This window comes from Syngnathus leptorhynchus, chromosome 2 (genome assembly GCF_054491065.1).
Source record: "Syngnathus leptorhynchus isolate UIUO chromosome 2, UIUO_Slep, whole genome shotgun sequence".
Taxonomy (NCBI): Eukaryota; Metazoa; Chordata; class Actinopteri; order Syngnathiformes; family Syngnathidae; genus Syngnathus; species Syngnathus leptorhynchus.
Window position 1 is genome coordinate 854,634 of NC_141196.1, and position 13,602 is coordinate 868,235.

The 13,602-nt window shown below is 49.4% G+C and overlaps 5 protein-coding genes across 14 annotated transcripts; 3 read left to right on the plus strand and 2 right to left on the minus strand.

Annotated features, from left to right (window-relative positions):
• The first annotated feature begins 159 nt into the window (after nt 1-159).
• cxcl19 (chemokine (C-X-C motif) ligand 19) lies at nt 160-1,331 on the plus strand. Its single transcript, XM_085905654.1, has 3 exons — nt 160-787; nt 928-1,054; nt 1,120-1,331. Exons 1-3 carry the CDS (start codon nt 736-738, stop codon nt 1,247-1,249), a joined length of 309 nt encoding a protein of 102 aa, XP_085761780.1. The 5' UTR covers nt 160-735; the 3' UTR covers nt 1,250-1,331.
• Nucleotides 1,332-1,367: 36 nt separating this feature from the next.
• trmt10b (tRNA methyltransferase 10B) lies at nt 1,368-3,186 on the minus strand. Of its 4 annotated transcripts, none has more exons than XM_085936936.1 (7): nt 2,648-3,183; nt 2,467-2,591; nt 2,268-2,401; nt 2,045-2,197; nt 1,888-1,966; nt 1,757-1,824; nt 1,368-1,671 (listed from the first exon to the last, which is right to left on the minus strand). In XM_085936936.1, exons 1-7 carry the CDS (start codon nt 2,689-2,691, stop codon nt 1,438-1,440), a joined length of 837 nt encoding a protein of 278 aa, XP_085793062.1. In that variant the 5' UTR covers nt 2,692-3,183; the 3' UTR covers nt 1,368-1,437. The 4 variants fall into 4 exon arrangements, with proteins under 4 accessions (XP_085793062.1, XP_085793055.1, XP_085793046.1 ...); XM_085936929.1 differs by having other exon boundaries at nt 2,268-2,398; nt 2,467-2,569; nt 2,648-3,152; XM_085936920.1 differs by having other exon boundaries at nt 2,467-2,569; nt 2,648-3,151.
• On the plus strand, nt 3,030-9,589 carry intu (inturned planar cell polarity protein). Of its 2 annotated transcripts, none has more exons than XM_085936845.1 (17): nt 3,030-3,564; nt 3,901-4,289; nt 4,497-4,582; nt 4,655-4,831; nt 4,915-5,033; nt 5,153-5,242; nt 5,402-5,479; nt 5,551-5,713; nt 6,222-6,275; nt 6,337-6,399; nt 6,474-6,656; nt 6,859-6,951; nt 7,007-7,186; nt 7,279-7,373; nt 7,451-7,634; nt 7,962-8,092; nt 8,175-9,589. In XM_085936845.1, the coding sequence occupies exons 1-17, from the start codon at nt 3,551-3,553 to the stop codon at nt 8,284-8,286; spliced, it is 2,211 nt and encodes a 736-aa protein (XP_085792971.1). In that variant the 5' UTR covers nt 3,030-3,550; the 3' UTR covers nt 8,287-9,589. The 2 variants fall into 2 exon arrangements, with proteins under 2 accessions (XP_085792971.1, XP_085792962.1); XM_085936836.1 differs by having other exon boundaries at nt 3,032-3,564; nt 5,539-5,713.
• Nucleotides 7,768-11,015, minus strand: ino80b (INO80 complex subunit B). Of its 3 annotated transcripts, none has more exons than XM_085936898.1 (6): nt 10,822-11,015; nt 10,251-10,350; nt 9,955-10,132; nt 9,696-9,874; nt 9,357-9,529; nt 7,768-9,292 (listed from the first exon to the last, which is right to left on the minus strand). In XM_085936898.1, the coding sequence occupies exons 2-6, from the start codon at nt 10,288-10,290 to the stop codon at nt 8,840-8,842; spliced, it is 1,023 nt and encodes a 340-aa protein (XP_085793024.1). In that variant the 5' UTR covers nt 10,291-10,350; nt 10,822-11,015; the 3' UTR covers nt 7,768-8,839. The 3 variants fall into 3 exon arrangements, with proteins under 3 accessions (XP_085793024.1, XP_085793016.1, XP_085793005.1); XM_085936890.1 differs by lacking the exon at nt 10,822-11,015 and adding an exon at nt 10,424-10,589; XM_085936879.1 differs by lacking the exon at nt 10,822-11,015 and having other exon boundaries at nt 10,251-10,569.
• On the plus strand, nt 10,562-13,575 carry aadat (aminoadipate aminotransferase). 4 transcript variants are annotated; one of them, XM_085936859.1, is made up of 13 exons: nt 10,562-10,648; nt 10,847-11,014; nt 11,194-11,362; nt 11,449-11,581; nt 11,642-11,716; nt 11,801-11,995; nt 12,309-12,457; nt 12,534-12,630; nt 12,799-12,860; nt 12,933-12,997; nt 13,115-13,221; nt 13,295-13,396; nt 13,468-13,575. In XM_085936859.1, exons 2-13 carry the CDS (start codon nt 10,948-10,950, stop codon nt 13,507-13,509), a joined length of 1,263 nt encoding a protein of 420 aa, XP_085792985.1. In that variant the 5' UTR covers nt 10,562-10,648; nt 10,847-10,947; the 3' UTR covers nt 13,510-13,575. The 4 variants fall into 4 exon arrangements, with proteins under 4 accessions (XP_085792985.1, XP_085792986.1, XP_085792984.1 ...); XM_085936860.1 differs by having other exon boundaries at nt 10,562-10,581; XM_085936858.1 differs by having other exon boundaries at nt 10,569-10,752; nt 10,845-11,014.
• Nucleotides 13,576-13,602: the final 27 nt, after the last annotated feature.

The window sequence follows — 13,602 nt, forward strand, 5'->3', positions numbered from 1 at the left end:
GAGAGAGAGAGAGAGAGAAAAAAAAGAGATGTTTTCTCCCTTATCTGAAGGTCCCTTGTTTTGAAGTCATCGGGTTGTTGTCCCGCTCGTCACGAGGTCACGACCGCCCTGCGGGCTCCGCAAGAATAAGGATGTGAAAGTTGCCATTGATATGTCAAATCATAAACAGAGCTTGCTCACATTTTACAAGTAGAGACATGGCGATTGAAAACAAACAAAAGACTTGTCACATATCTGACTGGACATGCCATACATGCTAAATAGGATGCGCGGCCCCGTAATGGAGTTTTTCTTTTTTTTTTAAACGGATTATCACGGAATATTGTCAAGTCACACTGTTTTAACAAATGTATCCCCCTCCCCAAAAACAGTTACGTTTTATAAGTAGGTGTCTTTTTTTTTTCCAAATTTAGGGAGGAAAAAAAACTTTATTTGTACATATTTGTATTTTAAGACACTCCCGGAAGCCATTGTTCAGCTGAGGTTGTTTTGTTTACTGTGCTTGGTCAGGTGATCGTTTTGGGGTCAAGTCAGGGGGGTTGTTGTTGATATTTTTGGGAAGAGGAAGAGAAACTTTGAAGTTGAGATCCAAGTCATTCCCGCCTTCTGCAAACCTGCCCGGAGTTGTTGTCCCATGACTTGTTGACTGACGCACGTGAAGCCGTCCAATGGGCGGAGGCCTTTCTCGGCGCTTAAATACCCCGCCGGGAAGGCGCGCGTCCAACACATCTCGTCATGAAGCTCTGCGCTCTGCTGACCTTTGGCGGCCTGCTTGCCTTTGTTGGCGGTAAGACCATTTCTTCTTCTTCTTCTTCCAAAGTCTGAGGAAACACTTTGACTCCACTGTCGTCTCATGTCAGAGTGATCATATTGATTGTAAGGATGTGGTGAGGTTTCTGAAATAGGGTCAATCTCCACGTACGCCAGGCATCGGTCGCGACTTCAACGCACACTGCCGCTGCCTGCGGATGGAGACCAAGATCATCCCACCGGAGAACTTGCGGAGCATCAAAATGTTCCCCCAGGGGCCGCAATGCCCGCAGACGGAAATTATGTGAGTGACTTGAATCAAGCTTCATTTAAAAATGCCACTTTGACGCCATCCATCTTTGGAATCAGAGCCATCCTGGTGAGTGGTGAGCGGGTCTGTCTGGACCTTCAGTCATCGTGGGTGAAGAAGCTGGTGCTCTTTATCCTCAAGAAGGAGTTCCGTCGGCGGCCCGTCGCACATTTGCGGATTCTGGCATGAGGACTGGCTTCTTCTTGTAAATGTGCTGTAAAGGCTACTCATAAAAGGTTGGCTTTGTTTCGCTCAAAATTTGCCACAATTATACTCGTCACAATTCTGACAACCAAATGTTCTGATCAGAGTTTTTTTATTTTTTATGAAGAAGCAATTATTCACCAATAATAATCATAAAAAAAACAAAACAACATTTACTGTCTTAGGTGCGGCGCGACTGCAAAACCCTTCCCCGCAGGGAAGCACTTGTCCAGAGCGTGCGTCCAGCTACCCGTGTCGTACGCGGCCAGCAGGATGTCAAAGACTTGATTGATGGCCAAAATCTTGGAGTGAAAGTTCTTGCGGTTGGCTATCTTTTGCATGTGTTCGTCTATGGGGAGCCGGGCCACGCGGACGCCCAGCTCTGCGGCCCTGGACAGGCTCAGCGTCTGCAGAGAAGTTTAAGCAAAACAAACGAAAGAAAAAAAAATTGCTTCACTGATCGACAAAAGTCCAAACCAAGTCAAAGCACACCTTTTGGACGCTTTCATCCACAAGCCCTCCGAGGACGTACACCGTGTTGTGGTCCACTCGCTCCAAAGCTGAAAGGACACATGCTAGTCTGAGTGCGATGGTCTCGTGCTTCGCCGGGCCACTTGACAAACCTTCTTGCGCGTCGGGCGAGAGGTAGACCACCCTGTCCGGAGGGAAAATGTCCAGACAGCTTTGCTCTGTTCTTTCCATCTGTGACCAAAAATAATGGCAATTGTCAAATGTAAGGGGATGACTTGCTTCAAACGTTTCAAAGTGAACTTGACTCACGGTGTAGTTGAGGAAGCCGGCGTTCATGCGCACGCACTCCGCCAGGAGACGACTGTCCTCGCTAAAGCTGGTTAAAAACAAATGGAAGGGTTTGCTCGCCCTTTTGTTGGATCCATACAGCCGCCGTAATTGGGCCGCCAGCCGACTCGTCTCCTACGGCACGAGACACCCGATGACGTCAAATCCAAAAGTCATGCAGCGCCGGGGAGACTTGCGTGTGCACCTTGTCGGACATGCGGTGGGTCATGCCGAGGTCAACGCACACTTTGACGCCGCTGGAGCGAGCCTCGGCCAAACGCTCCTTGGTGACGGCCTTGGTGACCCGCTCGGTGAGCCGAGGGTGGTGCGAGTCTTCTTCTTTTCGTACACGCCAATAGTTAAGACAGGAGGAAATGTGGAGTTTGCTTTCCTGTCGTCTTTACCTGTTTGCCGATTGAGCTTCCTCCTCAGTTTCTCCTCCTTTCTTTTGCTCTTCCTGGCAGCCAGCTTCCTCTCCCAGTGCCGCTGCTTCCTCAACACGTTCTTCTGAAAACACACAACACACAAGCTAGCACTGTCATTGTTGTAATTCGCTTGCTATATTGGGGACAACTTGAAACTTACTGATAAGGGGGCCTGCTCTCTCTCGGGTGTGCCCCGCAGCACATCCTCTACCTTATCCGAAACGTCTTCCTCCTCCAGCACGTCGATGCAAAGCAGCTCCATCATCTGGAGAATTCCATTTGTTTGCTCTTCATTCAACTCTGATACAATCGCAGTCATTTTAGCACCGATAATAAATCATCGATCATTAATAATAAGCATAAATATTAGTGCTGCTGCATATCAATTGAAACTGCTGACAAAAATGAATAAAAAGGAAAACAAGTCAAAGAACAGGACCAAGACACCAAAACAATTCTTCAACTTGATTGTCGCCTGTATATGACGTCACGCACACGCTAGCTGCCAATCCGATAACAGATCACCAGACAAGTGGTGTTGTGGGTACTTTTTTAAAAATAGATTTGATTCCATGAGTAAGCATATTTACAAATTTCACATTTTATGTACACAGAATAGTTTACCGGATTAAAAAAAAAGACACACTGAAACAATGTCCACAAATTTTGATGACTAATGTTCCTAGCCGGAAACTAAAACCGTTGCACAGGAAGCGAGCGAGTGAAATTTGTCTCGACAATAAGCAGGCATTTCAGACCGATTTCAAGAATTAAATTTGGCATTTCCGATATACTCAATTAAGAAGAGAATCAATAAGGACATTTCAGGACATTTTGTGATGATTATAGCGCAGTTCGGGCTTAATTGTGACGTCACAAAGGCGACAGCGTTGTGTTCAGCGCGAGACTGGATCATTTGAAAGAAGTCCAAGTTCCTGAGTTTTTCCTCCTTAAATAGTGACCTGTGCTGCTCAGTACCGCGGACGGACGCCACACCTGAGGGAAAGGAGCTCTTCCGACATGGCGGGTGGCCTTTTCTTTTGATGACTGTCGCGGGGACAACATGTCATCGAGCAAGTAAGAAGCAAAAAAAACAACAACAACAAAGATGCATTTAAAAATGGATATATAATGAAGCACAGACAAGAAAGGAAATCAAGCAGTGATGTGGAGTGATTGCATTTTTTTAAAGGCATGAGACAAAAAAAAAAGTTCATCCCCTGAGTGATTGTCCATACTGTGCTTCTATTTGGTACGATGACTATATTTTTGGTGTGGCACAGCGATTAGAATTGTGCAACATCAATGATTTGTATTAATTTTCATGTTTTACGTCGGTTCAGAAGCATTGAGTCGTCGGGCTGATGTTGTCGATCCACGTTCTAACGAATGAACTTGCTTGTGTGCTTCCAGTGACCCGGAAGTCGAATGGCCGGACAACGTCCAGAAAAATGGCGAGCTCTTCTATTTGGAGCTGAGCGAAGAGGAAGAGGAGGCTGCGGCCCACCAAAGTTTGCGGGCTCGGATCTCGGAAAGAAAACGGGACAACTCCAGGAATCGAGGAGACACGACGGAGGGCCGGATGCCATCAGCGTCCGTCTCAAAGACGCAGCTCAAGACCGTGTGCGTCTACCTCAACCCCAAACGCGTCGGTGACTCGGGTGCTCTGCTGGAGGCTTTGCTGGGGGTGGTGCGTCGTTCAGATAAGCGGAACGGCGCCGCGATCGGACGGGAGGAAAGACTGACGGTGGACGGCCTGATTCCCGGCGGCCCGGCCAGCAAGTGCGGTTACGTCCTAATTGGTGAGAGGAAAATGTGGGCCGTTGCCATCGGTGACGTAACTATGAAAGTAACTCATCGAATCGAGTTACTTTTAAAATCACAATCAATGACGTCATTACTTTTCAAGTCAAGTCATCAGTGAGCCTCGGAAGTTAGTCCCATCGACGGTTGTCACGGCACCCCACAGGGCATTTAGTCTCATTTCATCAAACTGCTCTGCCCTTTAGGCGATGTCCTCGTTGCCGTGGACAACGTGGAGGTGAGCGCTGAAAACATTGAGCAAGTTCTGGCCGGCATTGCGGAACCATCTCAGGTGTGGGACAAACAAAAGCAAAAATTGGAGTCATTTTGGAGGGTGCAAACTCTTTTTATTGTGTTTGTTCAGGTGAAGCTGACCTTGGCCACACCCTGGAGTACGAGTCGCGCCGCCGCGCCCATCAGCCCGCCGACGCGTCCGCCGCTCGGGGATGAGGCGTCCGAAACGCAGATGTTTGCCGCCCACGTCCCGCATGCGCTCATGTACCTCTCGCTCAAAATGGACACCAAGTCCCCGCAGGACGAGGTCCATCTCAAAGTCCGTCAGAAGCCCTATCTCGTGCCGTCGTTTAAAAAGACGGACGTGGGTGTCCGTTCTGCTGCGCGCAGGAGGAGATCTTGTACCAGTACCCGGCGTCGGAGGCGGCCGCCCGGCTCAAGGGCGCCAGAGGGATCTTCTTGACTCTGTGCGACATGCTGGACAGCGTCACGGGAGCTCACGTGGTCAGGTACGCTGGGCCGGCTTCATAGGATTCACACCATTTTTTGGACATTTCAAAAGCAATTGTGTCGTTAGGACGGACGGAAGGAAGTCATATGTTCTGATGTCTCGGTACTGCTCCTTTAGTTCCACGCTGCTGGTGGACAAGCATCTGGTACACGTGGGTTACTGGAAGGAAGGCCACGCCCTGCTGGTGCTTGGACTTCCTGCTGAGAGGTATAGGTCGGGTTGTGGCTGATTTTTGATTTTGTTTCTAGTGTTAGTAAAAAGAGAAAGATCACAATGTTGAGGCTCAAAAAATCAAATTGCTTTTATATTGCAAACACCTTCCTGTCTGATGCTCCAAGCACAAGCAACTGTCAAATTTCCTTTCAGGGTTCCTTTGCTGAGCCTGCAATCCCTGGTGGGCGACGTCGTGCGGACGTTACGATTCACGCATGGATCCTTGGAAAGGTCGGTCGCTCAAAACCACAAGCGCTCGACGTTGCGTTTGACGGGGGCCTCTCCCGCAGGGCCTTCGGCAGGACGGAGGGCACGGCGCAGCTGGACCACTTCTTCCGTTTGTTCTTCCTGCGGCTCCTACGACCGTCAGATTCCCCCCCGGCGCCGCCCGCCGACAACTCCGAGAACATCTTCCTGGACGGGCTGCCGGCTGTGCGCTGGCTCACGCTGCCCGTACAAGTCAAAGTGAGTGACTACGTCGCTTTTCAGCGCTGAAAGGATTTGAAAAGACATTAAAAGCGTAAGAAATTTTTTAAAAAAGCAAACAAAATGGATGACAGTGTCACTCTTTTTTTTTTTTTTTTTTAAACAAACTCACACTCGAAATAGATATACATTATACATCTCACTTTTTGCAGGCGTAAAAAGCAGCACTAAAAAATGGACATTGTGCAGTTTTTTTTTCTTCATATTTCTTAATAATTGCAGACTGAGTGGTTCGTCTTTTGGAGGTTTGGCTTCAGCAAAAACGCTTTGTCGTTGCAATTCTGCCCAATTGAGTCTCCGACACAGTGTCGCCATCTAGTGGCCAATAGAGTTAACATAAACGACCAAAAATGGCTAAATAGCAGAAGTACAAATCCAACAGCTGCAGTAAAAGGGGCTTTACTGTAAAACATCAAATCCATGTACGCTGTTGAAGGTTCTCCTTAAAAATGTGATCAATACTTTTCAACGTGCGGTGTCTTTGCAGACAAACGTGGACTCTGTGCTCACTGACTTTGAGGCCTCTGATTTTGGAGAAATGGTAAGCCGGCGTGCATTTTTCACTTGTTGCGCGGATCTCCAATTGTCTTCTCGCCCGTCAGTCGGAGGACTCCTTTGGCCTGAGGCGTCTCTACGGGATCCTGGGCTCTTGTCTCTTCTACGAGGTGACTCCAAGCGTTGGGCGTGCAGCTCTTTCCTTCAAAGTGGTGAAAAAGCTTTTGGGCCTTGCACTCAACAGTCGTACCTGATCGCCAATCATCTCCCTAAAGAGGACCTGCTGGACGTGTGTCTGTACATGCGCCACTACCGCCTGCTGTCCGCCGAGCGGCGGTGGCGGCGGACGGGCCAACTGCTGATCTGGCGCGAGGTCTTTCTTCAGGGTCCCCTTCCACGACGTCACTTCCTTCTCATCGTGGGCTCGGTGAGTAGCAAAGAACCTTCAGTATCGAGGAATTGACTAAAGTCGGGGAAAAAATTGTAGTAGTAACTGAGTACTGTATAAATATAATTTTTTTTTTCTTTTTCCCAATTAATATCATGCGTGAGCCTTTTCAAATTTGCAGGTGAACATTTGGGGATTTTTTTTTTTTTTCTTCTGCTAAATGTGTGTGCGTGTCCATCAGGGGTGCTGGCTGCAGTGTGTGCTGCTGGAGGCAGGAGGCGGCGCGAAGCATTCCCAAGCATCGCCGGGCCCCGATTGCGTTTACGTCGATCAGGTGCGGCCGGCGCTCGCGGCCGCGTGACACTTGGCTAAGCACGCCGCATGTTCAGGTCAAGGCCACGCTGCTACGATTGGAGATTCTGGAGGAAGCTGTCGAAGATCGCCTGAGCGCCCCCGCTGCTCCGCGCCTCTTCTGTGCAGACTGGTTCCTCCAAGCTGGCCCGTCCCAGGCCCATCTATTTGGGGAGAAGACCCAAGACTGGCGGGGTGAGGGACACACGGACACCGGGGCAAGTTCTCCAGCGATTCCGTGATTCGACACAAACGAAGCACCCTGCCATGAGGATCATTGCTTTTTTTTTTTTTTTTTTTTTTCTGACAGGCCCAGTGGACAAAGCGCCCCAACCCGTTCTACCTGAGCACACTCATGAAGACTCTGAGTAGGAGGGATGCGGACGAGATGCCCAACGCCAGCAGGTTTGCGCGTCTCCGCATTTTCCGGCTAAGGTTTCCACGCCGAGCTGAACTTTCCCGTCCGACGCCGTGCGCGGCAGACTGAGCGCCGGTGCCGAGAACATCTTGTTCCACTACTTGCTCATGGATACGGTCCAGGGGATCTTCATCGCGCCAACGGACGAAGCTGAGCTGGGCAGATCGCTTCACCCGTTGCTCGTTGGCAACTTTTACCGCTGCTGCCTGTCTATTCGGGCCGTGTTCAAAGAAAACATGGCGCTGCGAGTAAGCGTGATTTTCTTCTCGTTGTTCCACCCACTTGAACTTAACTGTAAAACTGACACTTGAAAAAAAAAGGGAAGAAAATGTTGACATTTTTATTCCTGAGAATGTTCTAACAAACCATAACTCATGAATATTTTTCAACATGAATGGTCAAACAAAACGTTTAAACGCAGAACAAGACGCCATACCACCAAATTTGATGTATCTAGCAGCATGAATTTGACAGAATTAAAAATCTTCCCAAAATTGTACATGAACACACAGGGCAGCAGCAACTGAGTCATGACAAACAGGCACATTTTTGTGTGGTGACCTTTGCCCCTTTAGGGGCAGCGGACGGCAGAGCGGCGTGGCGGCGTGGGCCCGCTCAAAGAGCACGGAGTCCTGTTCCAGTTTGTACCTCAAAAGTGGACAGAGCTGAGGAAACCCGCACCCACCCTGACGTATTGGGTCATCGGGTAGGTCTGGAAGGCGGCCTTCCTCCGTGTAGACGTTTGAGCTTACCGTTTGTTTGGCTCTCGCTTTCTTTCCACCTTTCAGGCGAATGTTGCTGGAGCCCGTTCCTCAAGAGTTCTATGTGTGCTTTCACGACTCTGTACCAGAGGTTCCTGTGGAGATGGCCTTCAGACTCTCCTTTGGTTTGGCCACTTGATGCGGTGACTTGATGGCAGCATTAAAATAGTTTGAGATTTTTTTTTTCGAAAGACTTTTAGTTTTTGTTTTTACAAAAATACTTTTTTTACACATGTTGAGTATCTGACTAATCGAGAATAACGATTAAAAAAAAGTATTGTGTAATTATCAAATGAATGTGTGACCTTCCTTTTTCTATAGCAAAATTCTTTCAAAACTAACTGAAGCTGAATTGAAAAAAGACAAAAATGAGGAACATTTTCACTGATTACGGTTTGTTTCCTAAACGCATGATTAAGCCATTTTTTTATTTTTATAGGTAACAGTTTGTGAATGTGATTTTTTATTATTTTTTTTTATTTGGTGGGTTTTTGTGAACTCTAATAACCTTGGTTCCTTTAAAGAAAGCGCTCTGGGTGTGAAAAAAGCAAATCCAGCCAAGGAAAGGAGCAGCGAAGATGTTGCGAGCTAAACATTTCATTCATTATCTGCACCGACTTGAAGCAAGCGGGTCTTCTTTCCTCAAAGTGATGTTGTTCAGTTGTCCATGAGTGAGAAGAAGACCTGACCTGTCAACAAACTGCCTGCATGTTCCTTTTGTAGCACTGCAGGCTGCACAGAGGGACGCCCGTTTTGGAGCAGCTGTATTTCTTCGGGTTGGAGCAGCCACTCACCCCGCAGCTCACGGGGACCAGAGGCGGCGGAGGAGGGTGCGGCGCGGGGGCGGGGACGCCGGCAGGGAAGGAGATGGTCACGCCTCGGGACGAGTCGCTGTAGCGGACCGTGGGACACTGGCTAAGCTTGGACTTCTTCTCTCGCGTGCTTTTGATCTTGGCCTTGCTGGTCTTGGTGAGTCTCTCGATGGTCTGGTTCTTGTTCTCCTCGGCTTTCTTGGCCGCCTGCAAGCGCCGCTTGCGAGCGCGCTCTTCCCGCTTCTGCATCATCTCGACGGTCATCTCCTTCTCTTTGTAGCCCATGGGCAGCTCCAGGAGGGGCTGGATCTGCTGCTTGTGGAGTAGTGCTTTCTGAAAGGCGCGAGGTGTCTGTGAGCAAAAACGCGGCCTCCCCCGCAAACTCCTCCTTCCTCACCTGTCGAGCCGTGAGCAGGGACTCGTCAACCTCCTTCTTGAGCTCGCCGTTGTCGTCGAGCTCCCCTTTCTCCAGAGCGTCCAGCCACCTCTCCTCCTCGTCCACGGGCACTCCCAACATGGAGTCAGAGTCCATGTCAGGCAGAGGAGACGTGGCCATGTTGCTGTCTTCATCTGAGACAGGCAAGACAGTCTGAACAGACTTTTTTTGGAGCCAGGTGCTCAAGGCACCAAACGGTGAATGTTCCATTAACTATGATGTGAAGCGGGAAAGGAGCTCCGGCAAAAGAGGCTGTTGCCAGAACACCACGACATCACATCACATTTGACTTGTTCTCACCCAGCCAGGCCCGATACTGCTCCAGAGGCACAGAAGGCTCGTCGTCTTCCTCTTCTTCCTCCTCCTCCTCATCGTCGTCGTCGTTGTCTTCGTCGTCGTCGTTGTCATCGTCGTCGTCCACGATCATCAATGGCGAGGGAGGACAAGCCACACCAGGGTGCACGGTGAAAGTAGGAACACTGGAAGGGTCAAAAGAGCAATTAACGTCAACGCGCAACTGAATGTTGAATGAGGGGTGGCCGGCCGGCCGTGGTCTCACCTCTTTGTCCCTAACGTCTGTCCTCCCAGCTTGATCTTGAGTCGCAGTTGCGGGGGCGGGCGAGGGACGACGACGACGGGCTCTGGAATCTCAGAGAGGCCTTGGTGCTTCCTCTTGTGCCTCTTGTGTTTTTTATGCTTATGCTTGTGCATGCCATGCAGCCCCACGTTCCCTTCGCCTGCACATAAACATGAATAGATCCGTTTGATCCAGCACCTAAGCATTTTTGGGGAGCCTTGCAGGGTCAAAAGATGTTACGTAGACATTATATTCTCATCAAGGGAGGAGGCACTCACAGGGAAATCTGGAATGAACCACGTCTTTTCTTTTCCCCATTGAAGTGACTGCAGCGGCTCTACTTCATGGCAGCAAACGTCCACAAAGATTTGACTTTCGCTGCAAAATAACGACAAGTGTTGTAAAAGTGGGATTTAGCGGCTACGACGCGTTCAACATGCGTGAGTTCAACCTTGAAGAGAACAAAATAGAGGCAGAAGTTACAAATGTTGGGGTAGAAGCTAACGCTAACAATACGCAATTAAACATCTCGATCAACTTCCGGCCATTTCTTGCTGCCTTGTTGACGCTCACTGCCCTCTACTGGCAGAGCAGCTGATGTTGGAATTCGTAAGCCAAGCAGAGCTTTTGTCTCGTCCCGTGCTGTCCTGTCCTGCCTTTCCTAGCGTGACTTGGCGTGTGTTTTATTTATTTATTTGTTTGTTTGTTTGTTTGTTTGTTTGTTTGTTTACTATTCATTTCGTTGTCCATTACAAAATGAACGAATTCTTCACTCGACCGAGCTAGGTTACGCGAGGTCATTGACGTCATAACCAAGCGTCAATATCGATTTACGGTGCTGAACTCAACTTGTCATCTGTCTGTTTTCTTACAGGAGGAGTTGAGAAGTTTCCAAAAAGCCTGATCTAATTATTAGGAACACGTGAACGGAGATCCCGGGTGGTTGGTTGCTGAGGAAGTCTTCCGACGGGAAACATGAATTATGCTCGCTTCCTCACTGCTGTCAGTGCAGCAAGGAAACCGTCACCCATCAGAATGCTGAGTGAGTGTGCCCTGCCTGCAAAAAAAAAAAAAATCAAACACGCAAAGTGTTTACAGTGTTCACTTTCAAGTCATAAAATAGAGTACACATTTTGAAATATGGTCAACATGACACAATAGTGACAAAAAGTATGCAGATGCCCAATCTTGTATTTGTTTTTGAACACGTGCGTCTGAAAGCCGAGCTGCAGCAGCGCTCGCCCCCGTCGCTGATTTCGCTGGCAGCAGGTGCGCCCAACCCCAACACCTTCCCCTTTGAGTCGGCCACCATCAAGGTCAAGAACGGCCCAGACGTCTCCTTCGACCAGGTGTCCATGAAAAGGGCTCTTCAGTACTCCGCCTCCAGCGGGTACGTGAACTGCAAGCTTTTTTTTTTTTGGAATGTTACTTCTAAGCCTGTACGGCATTTCATGGAAACGTGTAACCTCGACGCAGAATCCCAGAGCTGCTGACGTGGATGAAGAACCTGCAGAAGAGTCTCCACGACCCGCCGACGGCGTCCTACAGTCCCGAGCGGGGACAGATGGACTTGTGTGTCACCACAGGGAGCCAGGAGGGACTTTGCAAGGTAGCGCCCCCTCTTTTTCTTGCTTCCCGCCAGCGTTTCATCTTCCACGTCATGCGGCAGGTGTTTGAGATGTTGGTCAATCCAGGAGATGACGTCCTGCTGGACTCGCCCACCTACCCCGGAACACTGGCGGCGGTAAGCCGGCGTCTCCCGCCGCAAAGGCCTTTTTTTTTTTTGCTGAAAACTCTTCCATCCTCCACCTGGTGTCTTTCAACCCAGCTCCAGCCGCTGGGTTGCAACATCACCAACGTCCGCAGCGATCAGCACGGCATGATACCGGCGGCCCTCAAGGAGGTCTTGTCCCACTGGGACCCGTCGGACGCTCGCAGGCCCAAGCTGCTCTACACCATCCCCAACGGGGGGAACCCCACGGGGGCATCCATGACGGAGCAGAGGAAGAGGGAAGTCTACGAGGTGCCTTTTCCATCTGACCGATGGCAAAGAATCTTGTCAAAATGAGGATTTTCTCATCTTAGCATTAGCATAGGTGTCAAAGTCAAGGCCCGGGGGGGGGGGGTCGCAAAGCAGATCTGGCCCAAGACAAATTTTGCATTGACTTTGACTAAAATGGAAAAATTGTCTTCACTTAAAAAAAAAAAAAAAGGAAAATGAGATATTGCTATCAATTTTTGTGACCATGCATCTTTTTAAACTATTTATAATTGTTGAGATGCAAATAACTTCTCGAAAACGGTTGCTCTCTGGATGATTTTGTCCTTGCCCGCAGCTGGCGAGGTTGTACGACATGCTGATCATCGAGGACGACCCGTACTACTTCCTGCAGTTTGACAAGCCCTGGGCGCCGACCTTCCTCTCCATGGACGTTGACGGCCGCGTCATCAGAACCGACTCCTTTTCCAAGATCCTGTCTTCGGGGTACTCCGCATCATAATCCCTTGGCCGCTGCCGTGCTCGCTTTTGTCTTCATTGGATTTTTTTGGACCCGTCTCAGCTTGAGGATGGGCTTTGTAACGGGTCCCAAGCCGCTGGTAGAGCGGGTGGTGCTGCACATCCAGGCCTCCACCATGCACACCAGCACCTTCACGCAGGTGAGCCCTATTTGCCAGCACTCTCTCACATCTTTTCACAAAATTGAAATCGCAATTACATCATTGTGAAGGTTCAAGACGCCTGCGGGAAGATGTGAATGTGACCGAAAGCATTTGGAATGTTGCCACGCTTTGATCCTGACTCCACGTCCGTCTTTTCCTTTTCAGCTCATGGTGTCCCAACTGTTGCACAGCTGGGGACAAGATGGCTTCCTTCAGCACGTAGACGGGTACGTCGTGCCCGCAGCGTTTGGAAAGAAACAAATATTGGAAGCCAGCATTTTTTCTTCTTCTGGTGACAGGGTGATTGAGTTCTACAGAAAACAGCGCGACGCCATGATTAGTTCCGCTCACAAGTGGCTCACAGGTACACTCTGCATGCATAAAGAAAGAAGACGGAAAGTCATCTGAAGGATTCCTGAGACTTTTGGAAGGAGGAGTTTGTTTGCTTCCGTGTGCAATTTGTGTGGTTGAACACGCTCAGGTTTGGCCAAATGGCACAGTCCCTCGGCCGGGATGTTTCTGTGGATGGAGCTGATGGGCGTAGGTGACACCAGGCAGCTTATCATGGAGAAGGCCTTGGAGAAAGAGGTCTGTTCACCAGCACGCCATTTAGAAGATTGCTTGAGCGTGTCGCGTGTGTACATGTCCTGCTTTTGAAAAGGTGCTGCTGGTCCCAGGCGGTGTGTTCATGATCGACAGCGACGAGCCATGTTCTCACGTCAGGGCGGCGTATTCGCTCTCCACGCCGGAACAGATTGACCTGGTATGCAAAAACACTCGCACTCGCACGCACACCACACAAAACACGGAATCTTTTCATTTGTCTTCCAACAGGCCTTCGGTCGTCTCGCCGCACTCATCAAAGAGACCTCGTGATTTGGGATGAACTGTCTGCAAAAAATAATTTTCCCCTCAATACAAGATCTTTTTGTGTGTGTGTGTGTTTTTTTCTTTCTTTTAAACAAACAC